Below are 24,634 nucleotides of genomic sequence, written 5' to 3'. Positions count from 1 at the left end.
AAATACTTTACTTTTGGTTCATAATTATCTGGTCTCAACATGCTTTTTCTGAGCTATTTAAAAAATGTTGGGCAATTAAGGGTAAAACAGCCATAACTCCTGTTCCTAATCCGTGCGGTGGCTCAAATAGGCTTCGTTAGATTCCTCGGAAAAAATTACATAGGATTCATTCCATTTGGTTCAAATTTTTCAAGTCCGAACATGCTTTTTTCTTAAATTATTGAAAAATGTAGGGGAATTGAGGGTAAAAACAGCCATAACTTCATTTTTCGAAGCGTGCGGTGGCTCAAACAGCCGTTATTGGATTTTTCGGAAAAAATTACACAAGATACGTCCCAAAAGATTCAAAATTTTCAAGTCCAAACATGCTTTTTCTTAGCAATTTGAAACATTGAGGGGAATTTAGGGTAAAACAGCCATAACTCCATTTTCCAAAGCGTGCGGGGGCTCAAACAGCATTCATTCGATTTCTCGAAAAAAATCACACAAAATACAACCCATTTGGTTCAAAATTTTCAAGTTCGAATAAGCTTTTTTCTGAAATAATTGAAAAATATAGGGGAATTGAGGGTAAAAACTGCCATTACTCCATTTTCTGAAGCGTGCGGAGGCCAGAACAGCCTTCATTCGATTCCTCAGAAAAAATTACACACGATAGGTCTGTTTTCAATCAAAATTCTCGGGTTCGAATCAGTGTTTTTCTGGAATGTTTACAAAATATAGGGGAATAAGGGGTAAAAAAGGCACTATATCTCCGTTCGTAAGCTTGTGCGGCGTTTGAAACTATGTCCAATCGATTCTCCGGAAATTTTCACAAAAGGAAAGTATATTTTCATAGATTTGGGTCATGTAGCACGAAAGATATTGAATTTCTTCGCGGTTTGTACACTTTTTTCCCCATTGTGCAATGTGTTTAGTAGCGCGACTAGTAGGAAATCCAATAGGAACATTGTTTTTTCTCGATTTGAAGCAGTGATTCCGGGTTTTAAGCACAATAGTACGAAGATCTGTCCGAACTTTTGATAATAAACTAAAAACTATCTTAATCGGCGAGAAAATTTTCATGAATTCTTAGTTCCGGCAAAAAAACAAGGAATTTTGTCGGTTCAAATTTCGGCATTCTTGCAATCCGGGTCGTGATTTGATGAGTTTTTGATGGCTCCGGAAAGAAAGGAGACGATTCAAAGCATTATCAGATGTAGAGAAGTGATGATTTGTAGGGATTTTCAAAGTGACAGGTCGCGCCAGCATGACATACCAATGCAATGCAACGCAATCTTATTGGAACGTTGCGTTGCGTTGCGTTGCGTTGCGTTGCGTTGCTAGTTGTTTCAGCATGACATCAGCCTAACTGTGGGCTCCATGATAGCTTTGAGTCTAGTACTATGCCTAAATATTTCACTTGTGATTCGAGGTTTAACACTTCCCCATCTAATGTTAGAGGTTTTAGTGTATATTTTCGTCTCCTATTGAAGGCTATCACAGTAGTTTTGGAAGGGTTTATGTTCAGTCCCTCTTCCCTGCACCAAAAAAGTGCGTAGTTTAGTGCAGTTTGCATTTTATTAGACAACACATTCTCATGTTTTACCCGAACTATAATAACTACGTCGTCTGCAAAGCCAATAACTTCGAATTTTATGGATACAAGTTTGTTTAGGAGGTCGTCCACTATCAAGGACCACAACAACGGTGATAGAACCCCGCCTTGGGGACATCCCTTCGTTGGTGTGGCTTTGATTGTAAGTCCTCCCAAGCTTGCATAAATGGTTCTGTTTATTAGCATGGCACTAGTCCAGTTAACAATTGCCGAGTGGCACCCTAGTCTTTTCATAGCTGTTTCGATTGAAGTGTGAGATGCGTTGTCGAATGCCCCTTCAATGTCTAACATTTGCATTTCTTTTGCCTCTAGAGTCTTTTCTAGTTTTTGTGTAAGAGTATGTAAGGCCGTAATCGTGGACATACCTTTTTTGTAAGCAAACTGGAAGTTGTATAGCTTACTTAAGCTAAGATACTGCGATTCAATATGCTCGTCAAGTATCTTCTCCATTATTTTTAAAATAATGGACGTTAGACTGATAGGTCTGAATGCCTTAGGTTGAGTTTTATCTTTTTTCCCTGGTTTCGGGATAAAGATCGCGCGCACCTTCTTCCACTGAGTTGGAATATGACAGAGGGTGATACTGGCGACGAACATCTCTACCAAGGCAGGTATTACCATTTGTTTTGCTTGCTGTATTTGGATTGGTATACAGTAATACCTCGATATAAAGCAACCTCTTTTTAAAGCAACCTCGATATAACGTAACCCAATATTAAGCAACTTTTGCCTCTATATAACGTAACTTTTAAAAATGTTTCTAATTTGAATAAATATGTTTATTTTCAATACTTTTTTGTCATGAAAATATAAAAATGTTGTTTCTGAGCCATACGGTAAATTCTCAGAGGCATAAAGAGCGAATGAGCACAAGCCTTGAAAATGTAACTCCAGTACTTTCAGTATTGTGATAGTCGCTATTATGCTTTTGAAAATCCAGCCTAGAGCATGTATCTCCATTTCAAAACTTAATGACTATATTTGCACCTACAGATAAGTTGCTTAAGCTGAAGTGAGGTTAGGTCATGTAGTCTTTTATTCAAATAAGTTTTTATGATTGCTGACAGTTGATCAATCACTGTACAGTAGACCGCTACATGCTTTGTATGGAAATTTCAAATTCTTAAATTTTTACACCTCCCATGACTTTTTTTGGTTGTTTCTGCTGTCAGAAATAGCAATAAAAATTCTGGAAGCGATCCATCCAGTCCTGAATTAGCGCATCGAGTTTTTAGTTTGTATGGAAATTTGTATGGTAAAACGAAATGTTTCATTCAAAAATCGACAAAGATGTTCTGAAAGTTCCAAAAAATATAACTTTGGATGAAAATTTCCCTTGATTCTTGCAGTACATTTCATGTGAACAAAGCTCAAACCTATCTTATTCCCCAGAAAAGTCCAGAATCCAATGTTTTGTAAAATTTTACTTTTCAAAATTCATTTTTTTAATTATATCATTTTGACTGCTTGTTTGAAAGCTATGTAACAGTAGGATGGAAATAAAAAATCTCGAAAAACTGCTTTGCATTGCGACAGAATTTATTGACTAATAAAGCTTTGCAAAAACATTTCATGCAATTATTAACAGCTCTAACAAGCAAAGTCTGCCATTTTTGAATACTTTTCAATGGATTCAGATTTTTTATTTTGAAATGGTTATAACTTTTTTCATGAAATTCTTAGCTGCTTGTCATGTTTGCAAAAAATGAAGCTTAAAAATAGTCAAAACTAAAAATTATAGACCCACTTCATTTTAAGCTTATCTGGATGATTTAATGTGCAAAAATTTCTTCTTCCATTCAAAATTGAAACGCGTTGCACTAGCTCAAGAATTAACCAAATCATCTCAAATTTTACACTGATGCTTTGTGACCCAAAGGGCAGCGAAAAAACATATGAAAGCAAAAAGTCATTTTTTGCAGCAGTCTACTGTACAGACTTCTGTACCATCGCGAATGTACGGATTTTATCACTTGCTATAAAAATAACAAAGAAACATTTCTGATGTTTTTGAGCCGTTTTGAAAATATATACACCTTCTTTGGGATTTTTGTTTGGTTTTAATCGCCTATCATATCAGAATGTCATTATTTATTTATCACAATTATTAAACGTCAAGGATTGCATTGATTTAATAGATAAAAAACAATTCGTCTGTAGGAGCGATTAGAGCATTGAAGCCAAGATTTTTAATGGTAAAAAGTATTAAAACCGTACAAACAGAATTTAGAATCAACTTTTTCACATTTACGATCACTATCGATGCTCCAAAGGACCATTTTAAGTAGTGTTTCGATATAACGTAACTTCGATGTAAAGCAACGAAAAAAAAAATTTCGTTGCTTTATATCGAGGTATTACTGTAATTCCATCTTCACCAGCACCTTTAAATGGCTCGAATGTACTTATCGCCCAGTCAACCATTGACGGTGTAAAGATTGCGCTCGATTTGCAGAGAGCTTCCTCGCGTCTGACATTTCGTCTGGGTCTTCCAGCCGGAGTGTTTATAACCTCTATCCCTTCGATGGATCATGCGTACTTACTAGTAATTGAAGTGTTCTTCTGGGTCTGTAGTGAACTCCCCATTGTTTTTCTTCAATTGACCCAGTCCATTTGAGTGTTCTTTAGATAGAGCTTTCTGGAGTCTGGCAGCTTCGGGTGTAGTTTGCACGGTTTCACACATGTGCTTCCAACTAAAGTCTGCTTCATTTAATATTGGAACACAAACAATTGCGTGTAGTTCAGTCATTTATTAACGAATTCATAATTTGTTTTTCATACAAATGTAGCATTTTCTTTACTTTTTCATAAAAAAAAATTAAAAAAATTATTCATTGCTGTTTCGAAGAAATTCTCGTACTTTTCCCGTAATACGGCACATTAGGCGGCGCACACCCTTTTCGTCCACCGTTTTGGCGATTTGATTCCACCAGTTCTTCATTTGAGTCATGTTCCTAACAAGTTTTCCCTTTGCCTTAAGCCTCCGCTTCGTGATTGCCCAGTATTTCTCTATCGGCCGGAACTGGGGGCAGTTTGGGGGGTTGAGGTCCTTCGGTATTACGCTGACCCCGTTCGTTGCGTACCATTCCATAACCGTTTTGCTGTAATGGCAGCTTGCGAGGTCCGGCCAAAACATTACTGGACGGTCGTGGGCACGAATAAACGGCAGAATCCGTTTCTGTAGGCACTCTTTGTCTTGTCAGTGAGAAAGACTTTGGTTTTCTGTCCACAACTGCATATCCCCTGCCAAATCATGTACTTGCGGGCGAAGTTATCCGCAAACACGAACTTAAATTTTGCAGGTACATCCCCCCGAGCCGTCGCCAAATAAAATTTTTGACCTGGGATTTGCCCAAAGTCCGCCTTCTCGTAGGTCTCATCGTCCATCAGAATACATCCGTCGAACTGGGTTCAGCACTTGGTCGTACAGCTTTCGAGCACGGATTCTGGCCACATTGTTCTGCTTCAGCGTCCGATTTGGCTGTTTGCTGGCTCGGAATGACCTTATTCCTTCCCGGAGACAAATTCGTCGCATCGTACTGTGAGCGGCCTGGAACTTATTGGCCAAATCGCGGTCTGAAAGATTGGGATTCCTCTTGACAGCCTTGATGACTTTCCCACGCAGTTTCCGATCGACAGTTCCACTCCGACGCTTCGAATGCGGCTTCCGAGCCGTCGTAAATGTTTCCTTGTACTGCTTGATAACACGCCATACGGTATTTCTGGGCATTTTAAGCTGTTTAGCTAGCTTCGATGCCGACAACAATGGATTTTCAAGAAAACCGTGCACAATTTGACCTCTCCGTTCGGCTTCCATGGCGGTTGTTTACAAAATGCTATCGTTTGGTGTAATGACATAAATACATGGTGAAAGGTAATGAATTTCCCGACACGTGGGTGAAAAAAGTTTCCAAATCCGTCCACTAGGAGCGCCACAATGAGCAAAAGAATTTGTTCCAATATTAAATGAAGCAGACTTTACTCCTCTTAGCTTTTCGAATGTTTTTATTGTACTCTGTTAGGGATTTACGATAATTGTCCCAGCTTGAGTCAGCTTTTGTTTTGTTGAAAAGTTTTCTTGTTTTTTTCCTCAACTTTTCTAGTTGTCTGTTCCACCAAGGAACTTTCCTGTTTGAAACACGTTCCTTGAGTGGGCAGCTGGCTTCGAAAGCGTATATGATTTTATTTGTGAAACTGTTTGAAGCTTTCTCTAACGGTTTTGTTGTTCGTATTTTCGTTTCCAACAAAGGATTGCAAGCTTCAAGTGTGTGTTTGTAAAGACTCCAGTTGGTGTTCCTGGGATCTCTATAAACGTCCTTGATTATAACCTCTCCCACTATATCAAATGATATATGTCTGTGATCAGACAGTGATTCTTCATCCGAACACATCAAGAAATCTGTTGCCCCCACGAGAATATGAGAGGATTCACTTTCATTCGAGTAATGAAAGTGAACTCCTCGAAATTGAAATTTGTTGGAGTGAGACAAATAAAGGGAAATTTCAATTTCATTCTTCCCTTTCGACGATTCCGAGCCCTGCTTGAAACACCTCGATTGAGGGATTGTTTTGCCTAGGAGTGTAAGCTTAGGTTGATCAGGTCTATGTTTCTAAGAAAAAAAAACAACCATCTCCGTTTTCTGAAGGAAAAACTCAATCCCAAGCCCCGAAGACCAGGGAAACAATCTGTTCAATACGTATCTTGTAAAAGTCTGTGCAGATGAGTCTTGGTAATGTATCATCTTGATCTACAATTATACACAGCAACATGATGTAACATAAATCCTGAAGTTTCACTTTCATTCTAATTTAGGGTATTCACTGTCAAAACTCGTTTTTATTTCAACTTGTTGACTAACGGCATGAAGAGCATCATTAGTTTTGAAAGATTAGGCACGCTCTGCTTTCTGCTTTTTATTTGTAGGTATATTCCACCAGTGCTTATTTCCTGTAATGGTGCATACAAACAAGGGGAATATCGAGTGGCCATAAGCGGGCTTGGCCACAATACAGCAAATCGCATTAAACTCTAATCAAAGCAGCAGAAAAATAATATACAGTTGGGTTCAAAAAAGAATTAAATCGCTCAAAGCAGTGCACAACCTTTGACAGAATGCCATTTCTTTCACAAATTTTTCATGAAAATTTCACACCAGTTAGATAAACTTATAAACTCTTCATTAAATGAGTTTCGAAGATTTTGCGGGCGCTAGGAAGAGGAATTCAGCTGTTATAGTAAAAGTAGGGAAATTTGAGAAAATTCAACTCAAAATTTAGTGAGGTTATGTATAAAAGTACATTCTGGTATGTGGCCAAATTTTTTTTTTATCAAAATATATAAACGCGATAAAAAATTAAAGCATATTGAATACGAGGTTGGTTATTTTTTGGTGTTTGTATGTATGGAATCAAAGTTTTCAAGTTCTCTTCTTCGTAGTGGAATGTTTTCGTTTTCAAAATGCTTTAAATTCTTGCAAATTTCAATTTTTCCCACAGATTGTATCTGTTGATTCTGTCCATACGAATGAAATCGCCTTTAACCCCGAAAACAACCTCATATTCAAACTGTTTCAACTTTTGAACGCGTAGATCTTGATAAAAATTAGCCATATACTAGAACTACTTTGTTACATAATTCCGCAATACCTTGAGATTGAAACGTAAAATTTGTCAAAGTTACAGCATATAATTTTGTTAGGCAATCTCAATTTTTTCTACTTTTTCTAAAATAGCTGTATCTGTCTTTCTAGTGCCTGCCAAAGCCAAATATTCGACACTCTCTGAATGAAAAGTTTATAAAAGGGAAAGTTTCATGAAAAAATATCAATTGTAAGAGAAATGGCATTTTGTCAAAGTTGAAAGGTTGTGCGCTGCTTTGCGCGATCTCATTGTTTTTTAAACGCAACTGTATCCTATGTGTGTAAAATTTTTATCTTTATCTTTATTGGAGGGGAAAAAGCCCATCTGAAAAATATTGAATCCGTCTCATATGCGCGTAAAAACCCTCACCATTTGCATCAACAGATAACAATTTAAATCCAAATGATAAATCATCGAGTACTAAAATTTATCACACAATGCAATCAATACAATTTTCTCTCAAATCTATGATCATAAAAGTGCTCTGCGAAATTTACATTTTAGTGTGTTTCGGGAGATATGAAAATTAATTTCTGATGAAACGCGGTTGAACGTTCGAATTGTTCTTATGAGAGGTGTATTTTAACCGTAATTAGTGGATACATGCGGAACAACCAGGAAAGATTGTGAGAGCAAAAGTTTCAAGGCCTATTTTTAAAATTCAAAAGTTCTAAAATTTGTGGACAGGTAATATGATACTGGTATGATGTGGTATTATGTCAGATGTGAAAGATGCATCAAACACGGCTCGACGGGAAGACAGAGTTTCAAATCCAATAAGATTTCATATGTTTTCATATGAATTTGCGTTGAATATTTTCGACATACGTTCGATTAAGTTATTATATTGAGGTTTCCATACTACCGAACAGTACTCTAAGTTTTGATCGTACTAGTACACGGAAATCGGAATAATACTTTTACACGTTCGTCGTCACGCTCATTTTGGTTGTTTTAGGCCGATGACATAGTGAGAGCGATGCGATGCGAATTGGCGAACGCGGCCAATGCGAACTCGAGCGGCGGAACAAATTGACATCTGCTTCACCGCGTTGAGTATGTCAGGTTTAAGCGATTTACATACATTTTCATCGAATGTGGTTCACCGCATTGAATCGCATTCGCCGCATCGCATCGCATCGTATTTACTACGTCATCGGTCTTACTTGCCGGGCCCAAAGAAAATCTCTGAGCAAGAAAACAACCAGGGAGAACTCCACTATTTGTAACGTGTGGCTCAACTGAGCGGCTAAGTTGAGTGAGAGAGCGTCACATGCTTTTTGATGTGACGTGACGGGACCTCCCAGGAAATACACACGTCATCCGAATATGGGTGCCATGGCGACGATCGAGTTAAGGCATTGAATGCCTCTTAAATGCTTGGTTATTCTAAATAAGAAACCAAGACATCTGGAAGCTTTATTAACTATGGTCTTCAAATGAGAGTTGTTGCTCGAACATGACAACTAGATCTTTAACTACGCTAAGGCGCGTGAGAGATTTGTTGTATGCGGTAGTCGGAGAAAAATGTTGAAAAATATATATGTGAATATGTGCAAGGATAGTGTAATGTATAAGTATGTGCATAGTTTTAGCACTGATCACACTGACATGACACTTAGAACAAAAGTTCGATCATTTTGTGGCTAATTTTTTTGTCAAATTTTGCAGGTTCGCAATACCGACGGTAGGTGGCGAACCTGCAAAATGTAACAAAAAAAATGCCCGGTAGAAAAAATGTACCTGTTTAGCCCGATTTTGTTGAAGAAATTGCCTATATTTTTTTGAAAGTTTATTTATTTATTTATTTATTTATTTCTGGAGTCTTTGACTATTGTCATACAGACTGATTGTTTAAGATTAGCTTATAATTAAATTACATAGAAATTATGTTAGGTGACGTCACGGATTGCACATTTAAACTTAGATTTTATAACATGATAGTCAAACAAGTGAGAAACAGCATTGAAAACTGCGCTGTAGAAAAGTTCTTCCTTTTCTCAAAGACGTCATTGATAGCAAGGCACACCTCTCAGAATAGGGTGGTAACCGTACGGGATCTTGCCATGGCAATCGTCGCAGGGCGTAGCGGAGGATTTTTTTCAGAATCCTTTCGAGTCTTTCGCTGTGAACAGAGTGGTAGGGTGCCCAGACCGGTACCGCATATTCCAGAACACTGCGTACTGCGTACCAATGAGCAGAAAACTGTTTTCAGAGCATACGGGTCCTCAAAGCTGAGTGTATTCCGACGCAGGAAGCCGAGCAAAGCAAAGGCTTTGGCTGCGGTGGTCGCGGTGTGTTGAACAAACGAGAGCTTTTGGTCAAACGTTATTCCGAGGTCTTTAATAAAAGTTACTCTTTCGAGAGAGGTGTCCCTTAGACCGTAGTCGTAGACAACAAAGGCTCTAGTTCTAAAAAAGCTTATACACATTTTTCGGCGTTAACCTCCATACCGTGTAATCCGCACCATACTAATAATCGATCGACGTCCTCCTGAAGCGCAACACAATCCAATATCGAATCAATGGTCCGGTAGATTTTAAGATCATCTGCAAACAGCAGTTTCGGCGACTGAAGGAATGTTGCCAGGTCGTTAATAAAAATCACGAAGATAAGCGGTCCAAGATGGCTACCCTGCGGAACACCAGACGGCATGTCGAATACGGAGAAGTGAGTCCCACGAATGTTTATAAAGCCTTGACGATTCAGCAGATACGAATACAGCCATTTAGTTGCCCACTCGGGAAATCCATATCGATCAAGTTTTTCTCTTACGATTCTGTGAGGTACTTTGTCAAAAGCCTGAGCAAAATCTACGTATATCGAATCCACTTGCAGTTTTTTACCTGTTGCAGAATGCAAATCGCTGGCATAGATCATTAGGTTTGTCAAGGTTGATCGTTTCTTGATGAATCCGTGCTGGACATCGGTGAGTATTGGTGAGGCTGCTGAGTAGATTCTCTCGTATATCAGGATTTCTAGCACTTTGGAAAAGCAGCAAAGAATCGATATTGGCCTGTAATTCTCCACACGATGAGTATTTCCTGACATATGGATCGGTGAGATTGTTGCGATTTTCCACAGAGTAGTAAAAGTACCTTCCAAGATCGATCGATTGAAAATCATGCACAGCGGTGTGACAAGCGAAGCAGCTATTTTTACAACAAGCGATGTTGGAATCCCATCAGGCCCAGATCCTTTCGAGGGATCAGAGAATTTAGCACTTTTAGAACTTCTTGTTCACTGAAAACGGGTTGCGGTAGAATGATGTCATAGCTAGGAAGTGTATCAAAGTACACATTATTACAATCAGGAGTGACTGGGCTATACACGCTGCTAAAAAAATCTGCAAACAAGTCAGCTGACTCTTTGATGCTTTCCGATGTGCGTCCTTGAAGCGTCACAGACGATGGGATACACAGGGTTGCTAGCGAACCGGGAAAACCGGGAAAAACTTTGGAATTTCATCACGTCACCGGGAAACCGGGAAAAAACCGGGATTTCGGTACCTCACCGGGAAAATGGACATGTTTGAAATTTTTTCACGGAGTTTCAAAAATATTTTTAAAATTATTTCAAAATTTGGGAGTACTTTTTTAAGAGTCTCGATATAGATTTATTTCATAAACGCTTATTTTCGTTCATTAGTAAACAAACGAATTTTGAATCGCTTTTTTAACAAATTGCGGAGAAATACGAATTATCTATTTTTTTCGCTCTCCGCAAGTTTGCTACACTTAGGTACAAGCATAACACAAATGTTATAAATTTAATAATGAAACTATTATAGACATAACTAAACACCAAACTAACTACAGTCGAACCTGGATAGGTTAGAGTCCAAAGGACTGAACATTTTTTCTCGCATAAAGAGGTTTCTAACTTAACCAGGTTCTATTTTATAGAGGATCAGCAACATAGAAATGCATTAACGTGATCTGGAAATGCAACTATTCAATGTGTATTTGATAAAAATGCACCTGTCTCCAGTTGATGCATCAGTTCGAAGGTTTCTGAGTAAGTTTCAATATGGTACAAAAGTGTTATTTTCTTTAATTTCCTTGGTCTAGTCGGGAATACGACTCTAGCTTATAGAGGTTTTACACTCTCATTTGAAGAGGTTTTGTGTTTTGCAAACTTGAGACATGATGTTTTCTCTCACTATAGAGGTATCTCGAACATCCAGATTCGGCTGTACTAGTTTAAATTTCGACGTCAAATTATTTAGTGTTCGATATACATATTTCATATTTATTTTATGCAAAAGCAAATAATTGGGCAGCGTGAGACGTTTTTGAGCAGAGTTATATCTGTGTTTCACCACAAAAAGACATTGGTTTTCCAATGTTGCTGTTGTTGTGTATTTCTTTTGAATTGGCCTGAGGAACGAAGCATTACATCGCAAGTGTTAAGTTTTTAATTCATTCTACGTCAAGCTGTTGCTTAAAGTTTCCGAAATCTAAAGTCTTAAATCTGATAAAAAATAATATCCTACACTAAAACAATTAAAGCACAGCCCTGTCTTATACACGATTTCTCGCGTGAGCTTTCATTACGTCGTATGAAAAAAAATGTAAACAAAGAGTTTTATTACGAAAAAAATACAAAACCTGACATACACTAGACGCAACTTCTTTCCATTTAGAATATTTGTAGCCTGGACAACATATTCTATATGTAAAATACAAATTTTAAAGTTGTTTTGATGAACTTTTCAGCAGTTTTCTGTGAATTCTTAAGATGTTCCACACGACGTAATGAAAGCTCAGGCGAGATTTCTATATTTTCACGAACCTTTGGTTCAAATGACTATTACTTAAGTTATTCATTGTTTCGTTTAAAAAAAAACACATTTTATTCAAAAACATGTTTTCGAATTTGTACAAAAAAAAATATAACTGCATTTAAAAAATAACGATTTTATAGTATGTTTCGATGTATTGTTAACACATTTCTATACAAATTATACTTTTTGGCGGCTATTGTTGGGTGTTGGGTTGAGTTGGGTGACACTTTCTAACTGGGATAGCATTCCTTCAAATCGATCGATGCGAAATCTGGAATCGACATTGCGTACTGTTGGAAAAATTATCCAACAAACGAAATCGAGTGTCCAGTCTGTATGGTCAGTGGTTTTAGTACCTCTGTACACCTTACATGCTTATATTTAAAAATAAACTTATTATGCCCCAGAGGGTTTTCAACTTGACCCACCCATTGGCTGATTTTCAACCTTTGGCAAATGTTTTTAAAATGCATTTTTAATCGTTAATAACAACTTTTCAAATTTCAAACCGGACATGGAATGAGGAATGAACCTCTTTTAGTGTCTGAAGTCTGAACACGATCCAGTGATACAACTTATACACATTTTAAGAGCAAGTTCACTGGTGTTGGGAAAAAGTGGTAGAAATTTCGACACTTGTGACACATATTGAAAACTTTACCATGCAAAAATGTTTTCAAGATCCTCAATTCATTTCGGTCTTCATTTTTTTTTTTCGCATGCTGTGATGCAAAAATAGCTCGATTTCTATCACATACGGCTGAAATGGAAACAGTGCTGTAAAAAAATACAACGCCCAAAGATGTTGAAAACATTTTAGCATGGTAAAATTTTCAAAATGTGCTACAAGTGTCGAAATTTCTACCACTTTTTTTCAACACCAGTGAACTTGCTCTAAGTGTTTTGTAAAGAAGCGGCTTCCTTAAGGTGCTCTAAAAGCCTTTATCTCCCCTTTGGAAAAGATGTTTCCTTTTGTATATGAATTTAACTTTCGCGAAAGTAATTTGATCAAAATATTAAACTTTATAGCAGGAACTCATTTATAATGCATGTAAACATCAATATGCAGGAAACTGTTGCATCACGTTGGAGTATTTCGTTATACATTTTTCCTGAACATATTTTTTTGCTCAAATTCTTTCACGAAGCTTTGATTGTATCTTTCTGGGTAATTGAGGCCAAATAACTCTTAACTGATATGTCTTCGTTCTAATCAGACCTCAGATTTTAAACTCCTGAAAAATTTTCATTGTTCACCATAATATCTAATTTCGATCCCAGCTAATATCCTATTCAATTTTAATTTGAATTGGCATTTCGGTATATTTATTAAAACTAAGTAGAATTATTAGTGATATGATGGAACAACAAGGTGGACAGATCAAAGCGGCACTAATCAATTTGCTTCCCGCATTATATCAATGGCAGGGCTGGTAGCGAGTCACTTTTTAGTGACTTGGTCACTTTTTTTGGGTCAGTCACTAAAAAGTCACTTTTTTCATCATTTGGTCACTAAAGTCACTATTTTCCGAAAAATGGTCACTTTATCACCAAAAGTCACTTTTTTCACCGAAAATATACCAATGAAAGAGTAATTTGAATTGCGCGTGTTAATATTTACGGTAGTAACGGTAAATTACTTCATCAGTCATTTAGAATTTTTTTTCGCCTCCGGCGGAATTTCGGCATAAATCACTCTTGGCTTGAGACATTTCGATCTACGATATTATTTGACGTTCATGAATTGAAACTAACTTTGATTGTAGATTTTAATATTTAGTTCAATCAATTTTTTGTATTGGAACTCAAAACTTGATATACAAAAACACTATCTCGTCTTTAGAATAGGTTTTTATTAAGAAGTGTAACTAAGATTGAGATTGAAACGAACCATTTTTTTTTTATTAAAAAAAAACTTTTAATGTCATAAGAAATGTTATGTTGATATGAAGAATTCTTTAAAAAAACAATTTATTACTCAATTTTATTTCGTGTTTTTTGTTCTTCTAAATACTTAAAAAAGGGTTTTAAAAATTTACACAAGGCCACAAAATTTACATTTTTCTTAGGTGCAATGAATTTAAACGGTAATATCAACTAATTTGGGTTCCCCGAATCTAAATATGTATGCAATATTTCTATCAGCTTTTGTTATTGAAATGACTTTTGAAAATAATTATTCAAACGCCACAAAAAAAGACTTTTGAAAATAATTAAAATTCTTTAGAGAAGTTTCTGCACTTTTTTTTAATAAAAACTCAAATCAAAATCATTGAATCAATTGATAAGTTTTAAATAGAATCAGGTTTTTTTACACTTTCTGCTGTGATGTCAAAAATACTTGTAATGACATTTTTCCATAATCAGTTATCTAGCAATGTTTGATTTTAATAGTAATAAACTCTTTATCACCAAAACTAAATGTGTTCGGCCGAATTTGACAAAATTTCTAGTTTAGGACACTATTTACCAAATCAATAATTTAAAAAATAAGCACCAAAATGGTTATAATGAAACATGTTTATTGAAAAAACTCTTCCTGAAATGTTTTTAAAAATCTTTTTTATTTCCATATTGTTTTTTCAATCTTCAAATAAATTTACCGAATTTTACTGTACAGTTTTTTTTAAATTTTCTAATCAACTTGCCGAATTTTTTTTAATTAAACTTTTAAATTTTAAAGACATATTTTTAAATATTGTTTCCTTGTTTTTAAATTCTGAATTTTCGTGTTCTTCAACCAAAAGCCTTTAACTCTAAATTTTTAATAATAAACCATAATTTCAACCTTCTGTTTTTTCAGGACCCAATATTTTAATCAAAAGAGACAAAATACTCAGAGCTTGTAATTTAAAGCTTAAAAACCCGCGATTGAAAATTTAAAAACTTTTTATTAATATTTTTTATATGAAATCATGTTTTTTGGATCGATCATGATTTTTTAAATTATTCTAAAAAGTTTGAAAAATTTTTCTAAGTAGCAACTTTAAAAATAAATTTTAATACGCAATGTTAACTAAATTTGTACTTGATTTGTGCTTTCAATATTAATAACAAAAGTTTTGAACTCATTATTTTGAATTTTTCATCAGTTTTAATCATTCACGTAATTACTCATTTTCTAACATTTCTGTGTCAGTGTAGTTGAACATGAAGTTATTATTTAAGCTTCAAAAATGACATTTTGATAACTGGAGGATTTTATTTCATTAAAGGTTTATGTCTGGCTTATATAACTGGCACTTTAAAATAATCATAAATATATTCTTCTTTTTATCAAATTAAATTAAACCATCGAACATTGAATAAACTCTGTTCAAAATTCATTTCTTATTCAGTAATCGGTAATTCACATTTTAAATCGTGATTAAATATTTTTTGTTCAAATTAAAAAATTACAGCGGAATTTCTCACTAAACTTCCAGTTGAAAATGAAGAAAAGAATTCCAAATTTAGATGAATAAAAATTAACAGTTATTATCATTTTCCTAACATCTATTCATGGTAAGTTTTGTACAAGATTGAACATTTATGTTGGAATTCAGATTTTTTTTTAATTTTAAATTTGCTAAGAAATTCTTTTGAAACTAATTTATTTCTTACTTTCTTGACTTATCGAAAATTTGAAACATTTATTGTAATATGTTTCCAAAATTTAGTTTATCAGTCCCCCCTGGACGGGTCCTTCGCATGGGCCTGTTTTGGTCACATTTTTTGTACTTCAAAGTTACTTTTTTCGTTCTACATAGTCACTATTTGGTCACTTTTTTTCAAATTTTGGTCACTAAAGTCCCTACTTTTTCATTGTCAAACCGCTACCAGCCCTGCAATGGTAACAGTAATCATCCAGGGAAACACTGCGGTATATCTCTGCGAGTACTTAGTTCGAGATTTTTATCTGAGAAGGGAGTTCATTTGCTGCTAATTAATAGAACACTTTCAAATAATAAATTATGTTTAGAATACTTAGGTATTTGGCGATATTTTAAACAAAATCACATTTTTCTCCTACCTATAAATAGGTTTCTAAATTAACCGTAAAATTGTAGGCTGGATAAACCTTGAAATACTTGAATTTGACCAGTATTTACAGGACATACAACGAATTCAAAAAAAAACTTTTCAATTCCATTTTCGAGTTGGTCTAGTTTGTACATTACGAAACCAGTAAAGACTCGACGCGACAATGATTGCTCAGAACCATAATTAGTGGAGATTTTTTCTTACATTTTTACAGCTCAGCTACCGACAGCCAGCACAACGCAAAGGTGGCTATTAAAAAACTAGCCCGTCCCTTCCAATCGGCCGTTCATGCCAAGCGAACCTATCGGGAACTCCGCATGTTGAAGCACATGAACCACGAAAACATCATCGGCCTGTTGGACGTGTTTCATCCCGGTGGAAATACTTTGGACTCCTTCCAGCAGGTCTACCTGGTCACGCACCTGATGGGGGCAGATTTGAATAACATTATCCGGACCCAACGGCTTTCGGATGACCACGTACAGTTCCTAGTCTACCAGATATTGCGTGGCCTTAAATACATTCACAGCGCAGGAATCATTCATAGGGTAAGCGAGTGGCAGGCCTCCAATAGTAAAAAAAACATTTAGAACGATTCTTCGCGTTTGTGATTGCCATTTGTGTGCTGATAGCGTGCATACTATAACCACGACGTTAGAGTCGAAAAGATTGCATACGAAGCTTAATTATACGTTATTACACTTGTATGTCTCCCCTCTCTGCATCGAAAACTGGCAGAGTTGAAACTGACCTATACAGGGTTAACCGGTGCTCTGAGAATAAAATCATATAAAAAACTTTATTTCTTTCTTTCAGGATTTGAAACCATCCAACATTGCAGTCAACGAAGATTGCGAACTAAAAATATTAGACTTTGGTCTGGCGCGACCAACCGAGAATGAAATGACCGGCTATGTTGCAACGCGATGGTACCGGGCACCGGAAATTATGCTAAACTGGATGCACTACAATCAAACCGTCGACATCTGGTCAGTCGGTTGCATCATGGCGGAGCTGCTGACCGGACGAACTTTGTTCCCCGGAACCGACCGTATCCTTTTCAAACAATGCACCTTAGTTAATTGCTTTCGTTTTGTGTCAGTTTATCACGTGTTCGTTTAGTAACTTCTGGGACAGTTATTCTTTCAATGATGCATTTCTGGATAAGGAACATCGTCCTTTCCATAATCAATGACAATATATACAGTTGAGAGTACCTATTTGGAATTCAAAATTTTATATGATTCTTGAGTTCTGACGGTCACGTTATATTGATCTTCGAATTCTGTAATTAATTTCTTCTATTGGAACAATTAATTTGTACGTACATCTTAAACCGGTTTAAAAGTTAGTTATTATTTTCTTAAAAAAAATAAAACGATTTTTCTAAGAAGAATGAATTTGAGGCGATGTGACGATTGACTTTTGTCACAAGTCATTCTCGTGTACTTATTCAAAATTATTTTTTTTTGTTAATTTTTGGTAATTGGCAATTTACATTACCCTTAGAAACACGTACTTATTTGATTCATCTAAAGAAAATAAATCCAGAAATCTCAACATTTTTCGTTGGTGTTAGATCTTTGTTAGCGTAGTTTTTTTTAGTTTAGAGTATCGTACGATTAGCGAATTGTAATGGGTAGCTAACAGTCCTCACATTATTGCATCATTGGAAAACATTTTATTTTCTACTATCATTGTTTCGCATTTACCAAATATCATTAGTCATGTTGTAATTTTCTTTCAAAGCCGCAATTTTATCCTGAAAACAAATATTTCTATACAGACATACATCAATTAAACCTTATAATGGAGATTTTGGGAACCCCAAACGAGGAGTTCATGGCAAAAATTTCTTCCGAAAGTGTGAGTAATGATCGAGTATAATTACCTATTGAACGTTTTTCTCTTTAGATTGCTTGTTCTACGCAATTATTAACCTTTTCCTGTAGGGCATAATATGTAATGTCAGTTTAGTTATCTACACCAACATCGATGAATCGCTACAGGCACCAAAGCTAAATTTATATTTAATTGAGCTTACGAATGAGTGCAGTGCATACTCGCAAGAAGTTGCTCACAGCCTCACTGTAATATAGATGTAGTGATACATTCTTTCCATGGGTAATTGTTTACCTATTATCGCTTTTGGATCTTGTGTGCTGTAAACTTACGCCTGTGAACATTCGGTTTGCCACAATCTTCTACAAGTCTATCTGGCATCGTACCGGTAAACGATTCCAATTATGTACAGAGATCTAGAGTAGAGTTCACTTCTGTTCTTGATAGTAAACAGCAGACAGTACGCACATCGTTTTTCATGATCTGTTTTTTTTACTCGACAGTTCATTATACCAAACGAGAGCTTAATTAAATCATAAGTTTTTTTACTTTCACTTTTGATAGTTTGTTAAGATAAACATTTTATGTTGCGACCATAGATTATGAACAATTGGTAAAAAAAATTCACTTTTTTAAATATCTTTGATATTGGTTTTATAAAAGACCTCAACTATTTGTCCTGCTACTGAAATCACATGCAGTTTTCCGATTATTACTACAAACTATTGCTTAATTCATTCCTCAAATAAGTGAGTGATAGTTTCTTAACATTTCAGAATCATATTTTTAAAGCTGTTCACCCAATCGGACCAATTTTAAGTAATATATGCTGACTTGTAGGTAAATTGAAAACAACGGTTCTTACAATTATTATTTGGAATAAAAATATATGTAGGTAAATTGAAATAAATGAACGTAATGAATCCCAAACGGCATCGAATAATCAGCATTAGCTCAGGTCATCGAAAGACCAGCGATGGCGGAGCAGAACAAAGGCCGAACAAAGTGCGATGTGGAAAAAAAACACGCCCGTTCGTTCGAGTAAGGCAAAGAAAGTTAAAAATCTACAAAAGTACAGTTAATAAGCATAACTTTTCTAACGGTTTCTGACAAAAAAAAAATGTCTGTGCCGAAACCCGGGATTGAACCGGGGACCTTTAGATCTTCAGTCTAACGCTCTCCCAACTGAGCTATTTCGGCTTCATGCTTGCTGGGTTTCATAAAGTTAAACTGCACTTTCTAAACTCAGAGGTGGTAAACTTTTAAGTTTTAAACGTATGAAATGATATAAAGTATTGAGGAAATATTTCATCGATGAAATGTTTCCTTAAAGCTTTCCAACTAAATAAAATTTGTTCTGATTTGAGATATCCAATGGACGTAAACACCAAATCTCTCATTGATTTAAAAGCTCCGAATTCTGAAACAGTTGTATGTTTCCTCGACGAAATACAGAATTTAATTTTTAAACCCCATAAAAGAAAAATTTCAAAAAAAAATTACCTACATATTTTATATTGCGAGACGCTTCATTTTGTAAAATTGTTTCTAACATCGAGAACCATTGGAAATATTCATTGTAACGTTATCGAAATAACTACTAACAGATCTTACATTATTTTAGTAGTGAGAATAACATTATTTTAGTTATAATAACTAATATTATTCATGCGCTAGACGAGATAGCGATGCTGTATTTTATTTCAGACATACAATCAACATTTACGTTCAGTTAAACCTTAACTCAAAAATAAAATGTCAAATTTTGTCACCATGCGTTATGCTTGCGTAGATATTGATCAACTAACGCGAATTTTGTTCTTTTGCGGAGTGCCAAATGAAGAGCTTATGCAAAAGATGTCAAACCAGGAGGTATGAACATTTATAATTATATGTATGTATTGTTATTCAGGAGAAAAGTTTATCACTAGCCTAGCGATTCATCTTTAGTATGTAGACCAGAACACGTCGAGTAGTTTCCAAATTGAGGTATGCTCTTTAATAGATGTTTTATATCCCTATATCATTTAGGCAAGGCACTACATTCGGTCCCTCCCGAAAACTGAGAAGCGAAACTTTAGTGACGTGTTCCGTGGTGCAAATCCGTTAGCAATTGATTTACTGGAGAAGATGTTGGAACTTGATGCAGATAAGCGAATAACTGCCGAACAGGCATTGGCTCATCCGTGAGTTCAAAAGGTGATTATTTGTAACCATTTTTAACCTTGGAACTATTTTAGGTACCTGGAAAAATATGCGGATCCAACAGATGAACCAACTTCTACGCTTTATGATCAAAGCTTCGAAGACATGGAACTTCCAGTTGAGAAGTGGAAGGGTATATGCATCTTAGATAGAATGGGAGCATTTGTGTTAACCTTTTTTACGCATTCCAGAACTCGTGTTTCAAGAAGTGGTCAATTTTGTACCCCAGCAGCATGCTCATGTCGGAAGCGAACAGCAGTAATGTTGTTTTGAAAAACAGCGAAGATTGTCAACATAGCCATCCTTAGCCCAAGAAGACAGCACATTACACGCCATTATAGTTGCAGCAGATACGGGAAATATTTACTATATAACAACTCTCAAGTTAACCTACGAGGAAGGCAACAAAAAAGGAATTGATTGGCAGGGAATTTGTTCTAAAAACACTACATATTGTATTACAAATGATTTGTATAAGCATAAATTTTTTTAAAGCAAATTAGCAACATTATTGTTGATGTATTGTCGAAATTAAAACAAAATTTAAAATAATTGTATCATTTCACTCTACTTAATATCACCTGATAGAATACATATTTAGGGATACATTTTTTTTCCAAATCTCGTGTTCTGAAACTTCAACACATTAACCAATTTAAAAGAATTTAAAAATACTATGTTTTACTTTAACGTCATTTTAGTTTTTCAAATAAGTATGTAGTGAAATATGTTTTAAAATTTGCAACCATCCCTTGCAGCCAAAAGTTACTCTTTAATGGTAAATTTTGATTTAATTGATGCCCATTTAATATTGTCTAATACCCATTAACAAAAAAAGCATGCTTTTTACGAATGCTAAGCAACTTTTTTTTGAGGGAATACTGCTCAATAACCCTAATCCGCTGTAGTGTCAATATGAATTTTTTAAACTTTAATTTTTGAGAGACGGCGAGAACTGTAAAGCGGGCCATAGACTACACAAATGGCCTGTACAAATTCGATGATTACACGACGATTGTTCGATTCTTGCTCGCCCACACACGATACAAACTTATTTCACGCGAACACAAACGATTGCTGGCGAAAACAGTAACAGCAACAAAAAAAAAACCATCTCCACCCCGGCTGGGAGGATGGTTTGTACAACATATTTCGATCCGGACCGATTTTACTCCAACCGTTTGGGCGCTCATTCAAGCAGTGCCATACACTATGCAAATCGTGTTCACAGCGACAAAATTTCATCAAATTTCATCGCATTTGTACAAATGTTGTATAGTCTGTGGCCCGCTTAACGGGTAAATAAAATCTGGAAGGATGAGGGTTATACATGAACAGAAAATTAAAATTGAAACACGAAAAATAATTTCAAATTATTATATTGACATGCATCCATGTATATTGACTATTCTGTGTTATTCAGTGAATTTGTGTCGACATTTCCTATGTAAAAATTATTTGTTTTTCCTAGTTTGGCGTTTTACGACTTTAGTAAAAAGTTGGTACGCTATGAAAGAAGCTTTTAAAAGCCTTCTTGAAATATTCCATTTGCTCAAACATAAAAGCTGCTGCATATTGTATGCAAGCTTGTTTATGCTAGTACAACATAAACACGGATACTATGTTGCAGTGACATGGATACAATAATACCAGATCCCTGCAACGTTACACGATTTGTCTATGTATCGTGTGACCAACATCTTTTCAATATGTGCTCGTGAATCTCGTGGAAAAAAGCTTCCTCAGATTTAAGTTTTTTTTTGCCTTGAGAGCATAGGAGATGAATGCTTAAATCTGAGGAAAAAAGCCTAAACCTGTCAAAAAAAGGGGAAATCTGAGAGATGTGCTCCACACGGTTTGAATAACATTGCCGGGATGTGGTATTACGCAGTGATGCGACGTATAGGACATATGTATTTGAAATCGCGTCGCATCGTTTGCATTTCGGTTAAGTTTCAGTTAATTCATATGTTGCTGGTACATTGATACATCGTAGTGTGACATATTTATATTTGCATCGAGTGATTCATGAAAATGTGTGATTTGTTCAAAATAGTAAAGCGCCGGCTTTTAAACTATTTTAAAAGTAACTTGTGATGATTCAACAGGTCCGGTAGGTCAGATAATTGGGACAATAAGGCTATACTAGGAAATTCGCAGGCAAATGATTTGTACAGCTTTGAGCAAGTTCCTTTCATCAGTTTCCGTAGTGTAGTGGTTATCACGTCTGCTTCACACGCAGAAGGTCCCCGGTTCGAACCCGGGCGGAAACAGTTTTTTGGCAGTTTGGGTTTTTTTATAATAATAATTTGGTAAGTTCAATCAATTTTAGTGCCCCTACTCGCATAACAGTCCCATATGAATTTTCGTCATTTTTCATCTAACCTGACAGTTCGTCATTTTGAACATTTTACTTCAATATAAAACAATAAAAAAGAGACTTTGTTCTAGAAATTACGAAAAAAATATCAACTAGCGACTGTCCCATATGAAATATACCCGCATAACAGTCCCATATGTGAAATACCATGGATGTAGTTACCTTACTATGTTTCTTTCGGTGAAATGATCTTTGATTTATTGCTTTAAGTCATTTAAACAAGATGCAACTCACTTGATGTCGAATTATGCACATAACACAGTAAATTTAACTACAGTTTTTGAAAGGCAGGCTAAGATAAAGGAAGGATGGGCTTCCTGTGAGAAAAACTACCAGAAACAACCAAAACCATGATAAGATTCAACTTACAATATGGAATTCACATTTACAAGTTCAGAAATGATCAAATTTAAGTCTTAGAAGGTAGCTTGGTGAGCAAACCATATTCTGTATGGGACTGTTATGAGAGTACACTGCAAAAAATCCACACTTCGGATGTATGTTTCCCTACACATAAGCCTTAAAAATTGTTCTACACTTAGATTCCATATGCTACATATGACAATCATATGTCACACATAAAATTCATATTCAAAATATGAAATGTATATGTTATTGATAAATGAGTTCTATAATTTTCGTCTTTGAAAATTTTCACGTGTTCAAAATGTCCACCCTGAAAAAAAAGTTGTGTGTGAAGTGTAGTTCTTAAACACAATAATTAGGTGAGTAATACTCAATAAAGAAAATAACACTGGATTATTATCGATCTTTTTTCTTCTCCCCCGTAGGAATATGACTACTGCATTGATGTGGAGCGGATGTCGAGAGAATAAGGTCAGATATCAATTATTGATTTCTAGCATGATTGAAAATAGTTTTTATTTTTTGTATTTTGCAGAACCAGGAGTCCGCCGAATTCGTCGATCCCGTGTTCCAGGAGAATTTGTTAGCCATAATGAAGAAGTCGTCGTTATGAAGCAGAATTGAAAATAAATAATTCTTGAAAACCGAAACCCTTTAATTTATTTTTTCTTCCGAAAAACTCTTTGATCAAAAAAACGCCATTGAGTAGACAAGTATGAAAACGCCTCCAAGCAGGCAAGCGTTTGAGTACAATGCAGGCTTATAATATTTAAGTGTGGGATTTAACTTTTATGTGACGCATATAAAAGTTATAATCTTGAATTCTATATGTGTGGGCACGTATTTTCCAAATGGGAATCACATTGCAAAAATCTATAAGGCTAACACATATTCCTAATATGTGGATTTTTTGCAGTGTAGATTTGAAAAAGGTCTCGAATATGCTCGCATAACAGTCCCATAACAAACAAAAATTGTGCTCCAGACCTTACCAGTTGCCAAATTCCGAAAAATTCATGTCCTACGATTTATTATGACAACCTAGAACATATTCCATTAAACGATTTTTGTTTCACTTATCACTTATCACTTATCGTACTTCCACAGCCAGAACTTATGTCTGAGTCCCAAAGAATAATAAAAGTGAGTTACTATTCTTCTTGTCTTTGTTCATGTTTTTTATCATTTTAACATAAAAACACTAAAATGATGAAAAACATAAAATGGTTGGGCCTACCATGGAGCAGAGAACGCAGAGACATCTGGAACACAGGAACAGAAGAAACGTGGACCACCAGTACCATACGTTTCAAATGGGCAATGTCGTTGGAAGCATGCTAAGAAAAATGCTCCTTGATGGAAAAACCACGCGTTATTTGAAGTAATTCCACAAATCGCAAAGGTTCCTCTTCAGTGGCTGGAAATGATCCATTTTGTACAAAGAAATCACAAAACCGAAGAATATATGCATTTTGTAGAAGTGATTTAATAAATATAACGATTTTAAAATTCTAGGATTTTTTATTTTCATTCAATTATTTTGGATTTCGATGTACAATCATTTCTGGTCATCGACCAAGGATAAAGCGCCTTTACTCGCTCTTGAAAATAAAAAAGAAAATAGGGAAATATTAATAGAACATAAAACCCTTCGAGGTCTGTTACGAACTCGAAAGGTTTTTTTTTGTAAATTAACCCTTTTAATAGAAAGAAATAAACTATAATAATAGTCCAAATTCAAAACTTTAAATGGTTCAATTGTGTCCTGGTCACCAAAGCTAAAACTTCTTGCGAA

General features: G+C 35.5%; 1 protein-coding gene and 2 non-coding genes across 4 annotated transcripts in view; 2 read left to right on the top strand and 1 right to left on the bottom strand.

Annotated features, from left to right (window-relative positions):
- LOC129745317 (mitogen-activated protein kinase p38b-like) overlaps window positions 1-20,645 on the top strand; it is a 31,659-nt gene extending 11,014 nt beyond the window's left edge. Inside the window, exons 2-7 of one of the 2 annotated variants that reach the window (XM_055738308.1) lie at window positions 16,261-16,594; window positions 16,863-17,097; window positions 19,681-19,760; window positions 19,920-20,074; window positions 20,129-20,226; window positions 20,285-20,645. In XM_055738308.1, coding sequence (XP_055594283.1) covers window positions 16,261-16,594; window positions 16,863-17,097; window positions 19,681-19,760; window positions 19,920-20,074; window positions 20,129-20,226; window positions 20,285-20,355 — 973 coding nt within the window. In that variant the 3' untranslated portion in view covers window positions 20,356-20,645. Of the gene's footprint in view, window positions 1-16,260; window positions 16,595-16,862; window positions 17,098-17,832; window positions 17,913-19,680; window positions 19,761-19,919; window positions 20,075-20,128; window positions 20,227-20,284 lie in introns of both variants that reach the window. The other variant, XM_055738307.1, reaches the window with a different exon arrangement.
- Window positions 19,016-19,088, bottom strand: Trnaf-gaa (transfer RNA phenylalanine (anticodon GAA)). The gene has a single exon. It is a non-coding gene; the product is annotated as a tRNA-Phe (tRNA).
- A 1,648-nt stretch (window positions 20,646-22,293) lies between the features above and the next one.
- On the top strand, window positions 22,294-22,366 carry Trnav-cac (transfer RNA valine (anticodon CAC)). Its single transcript has one exon. It is a non-coding gene; the product is annotated as a tRNA-Val (tRNA).
- Window positions 22,367-24,634: the final 2,268 nt, after the last annotated feature.

Source organism: Uranotaenia lowii, chromosome 2 (assembly GCF_029784155.1).
Source record: "Uranotaenia lowii strain MFRU-FL chromosome 2, ASM2978415v1, whole genome shotgun sequence".
In the NCBI taxonomy this organism is placed as follows: domain Eukaryota; kingdom Metazoa; phylum Arthropoda; class Insecta; order Diptera; family Culicidae; genus Uranotaenia; species Uranotaenia lowii.
This window is presented reverse-complemented; position numbering and strand designations above follow the sequence as displayed.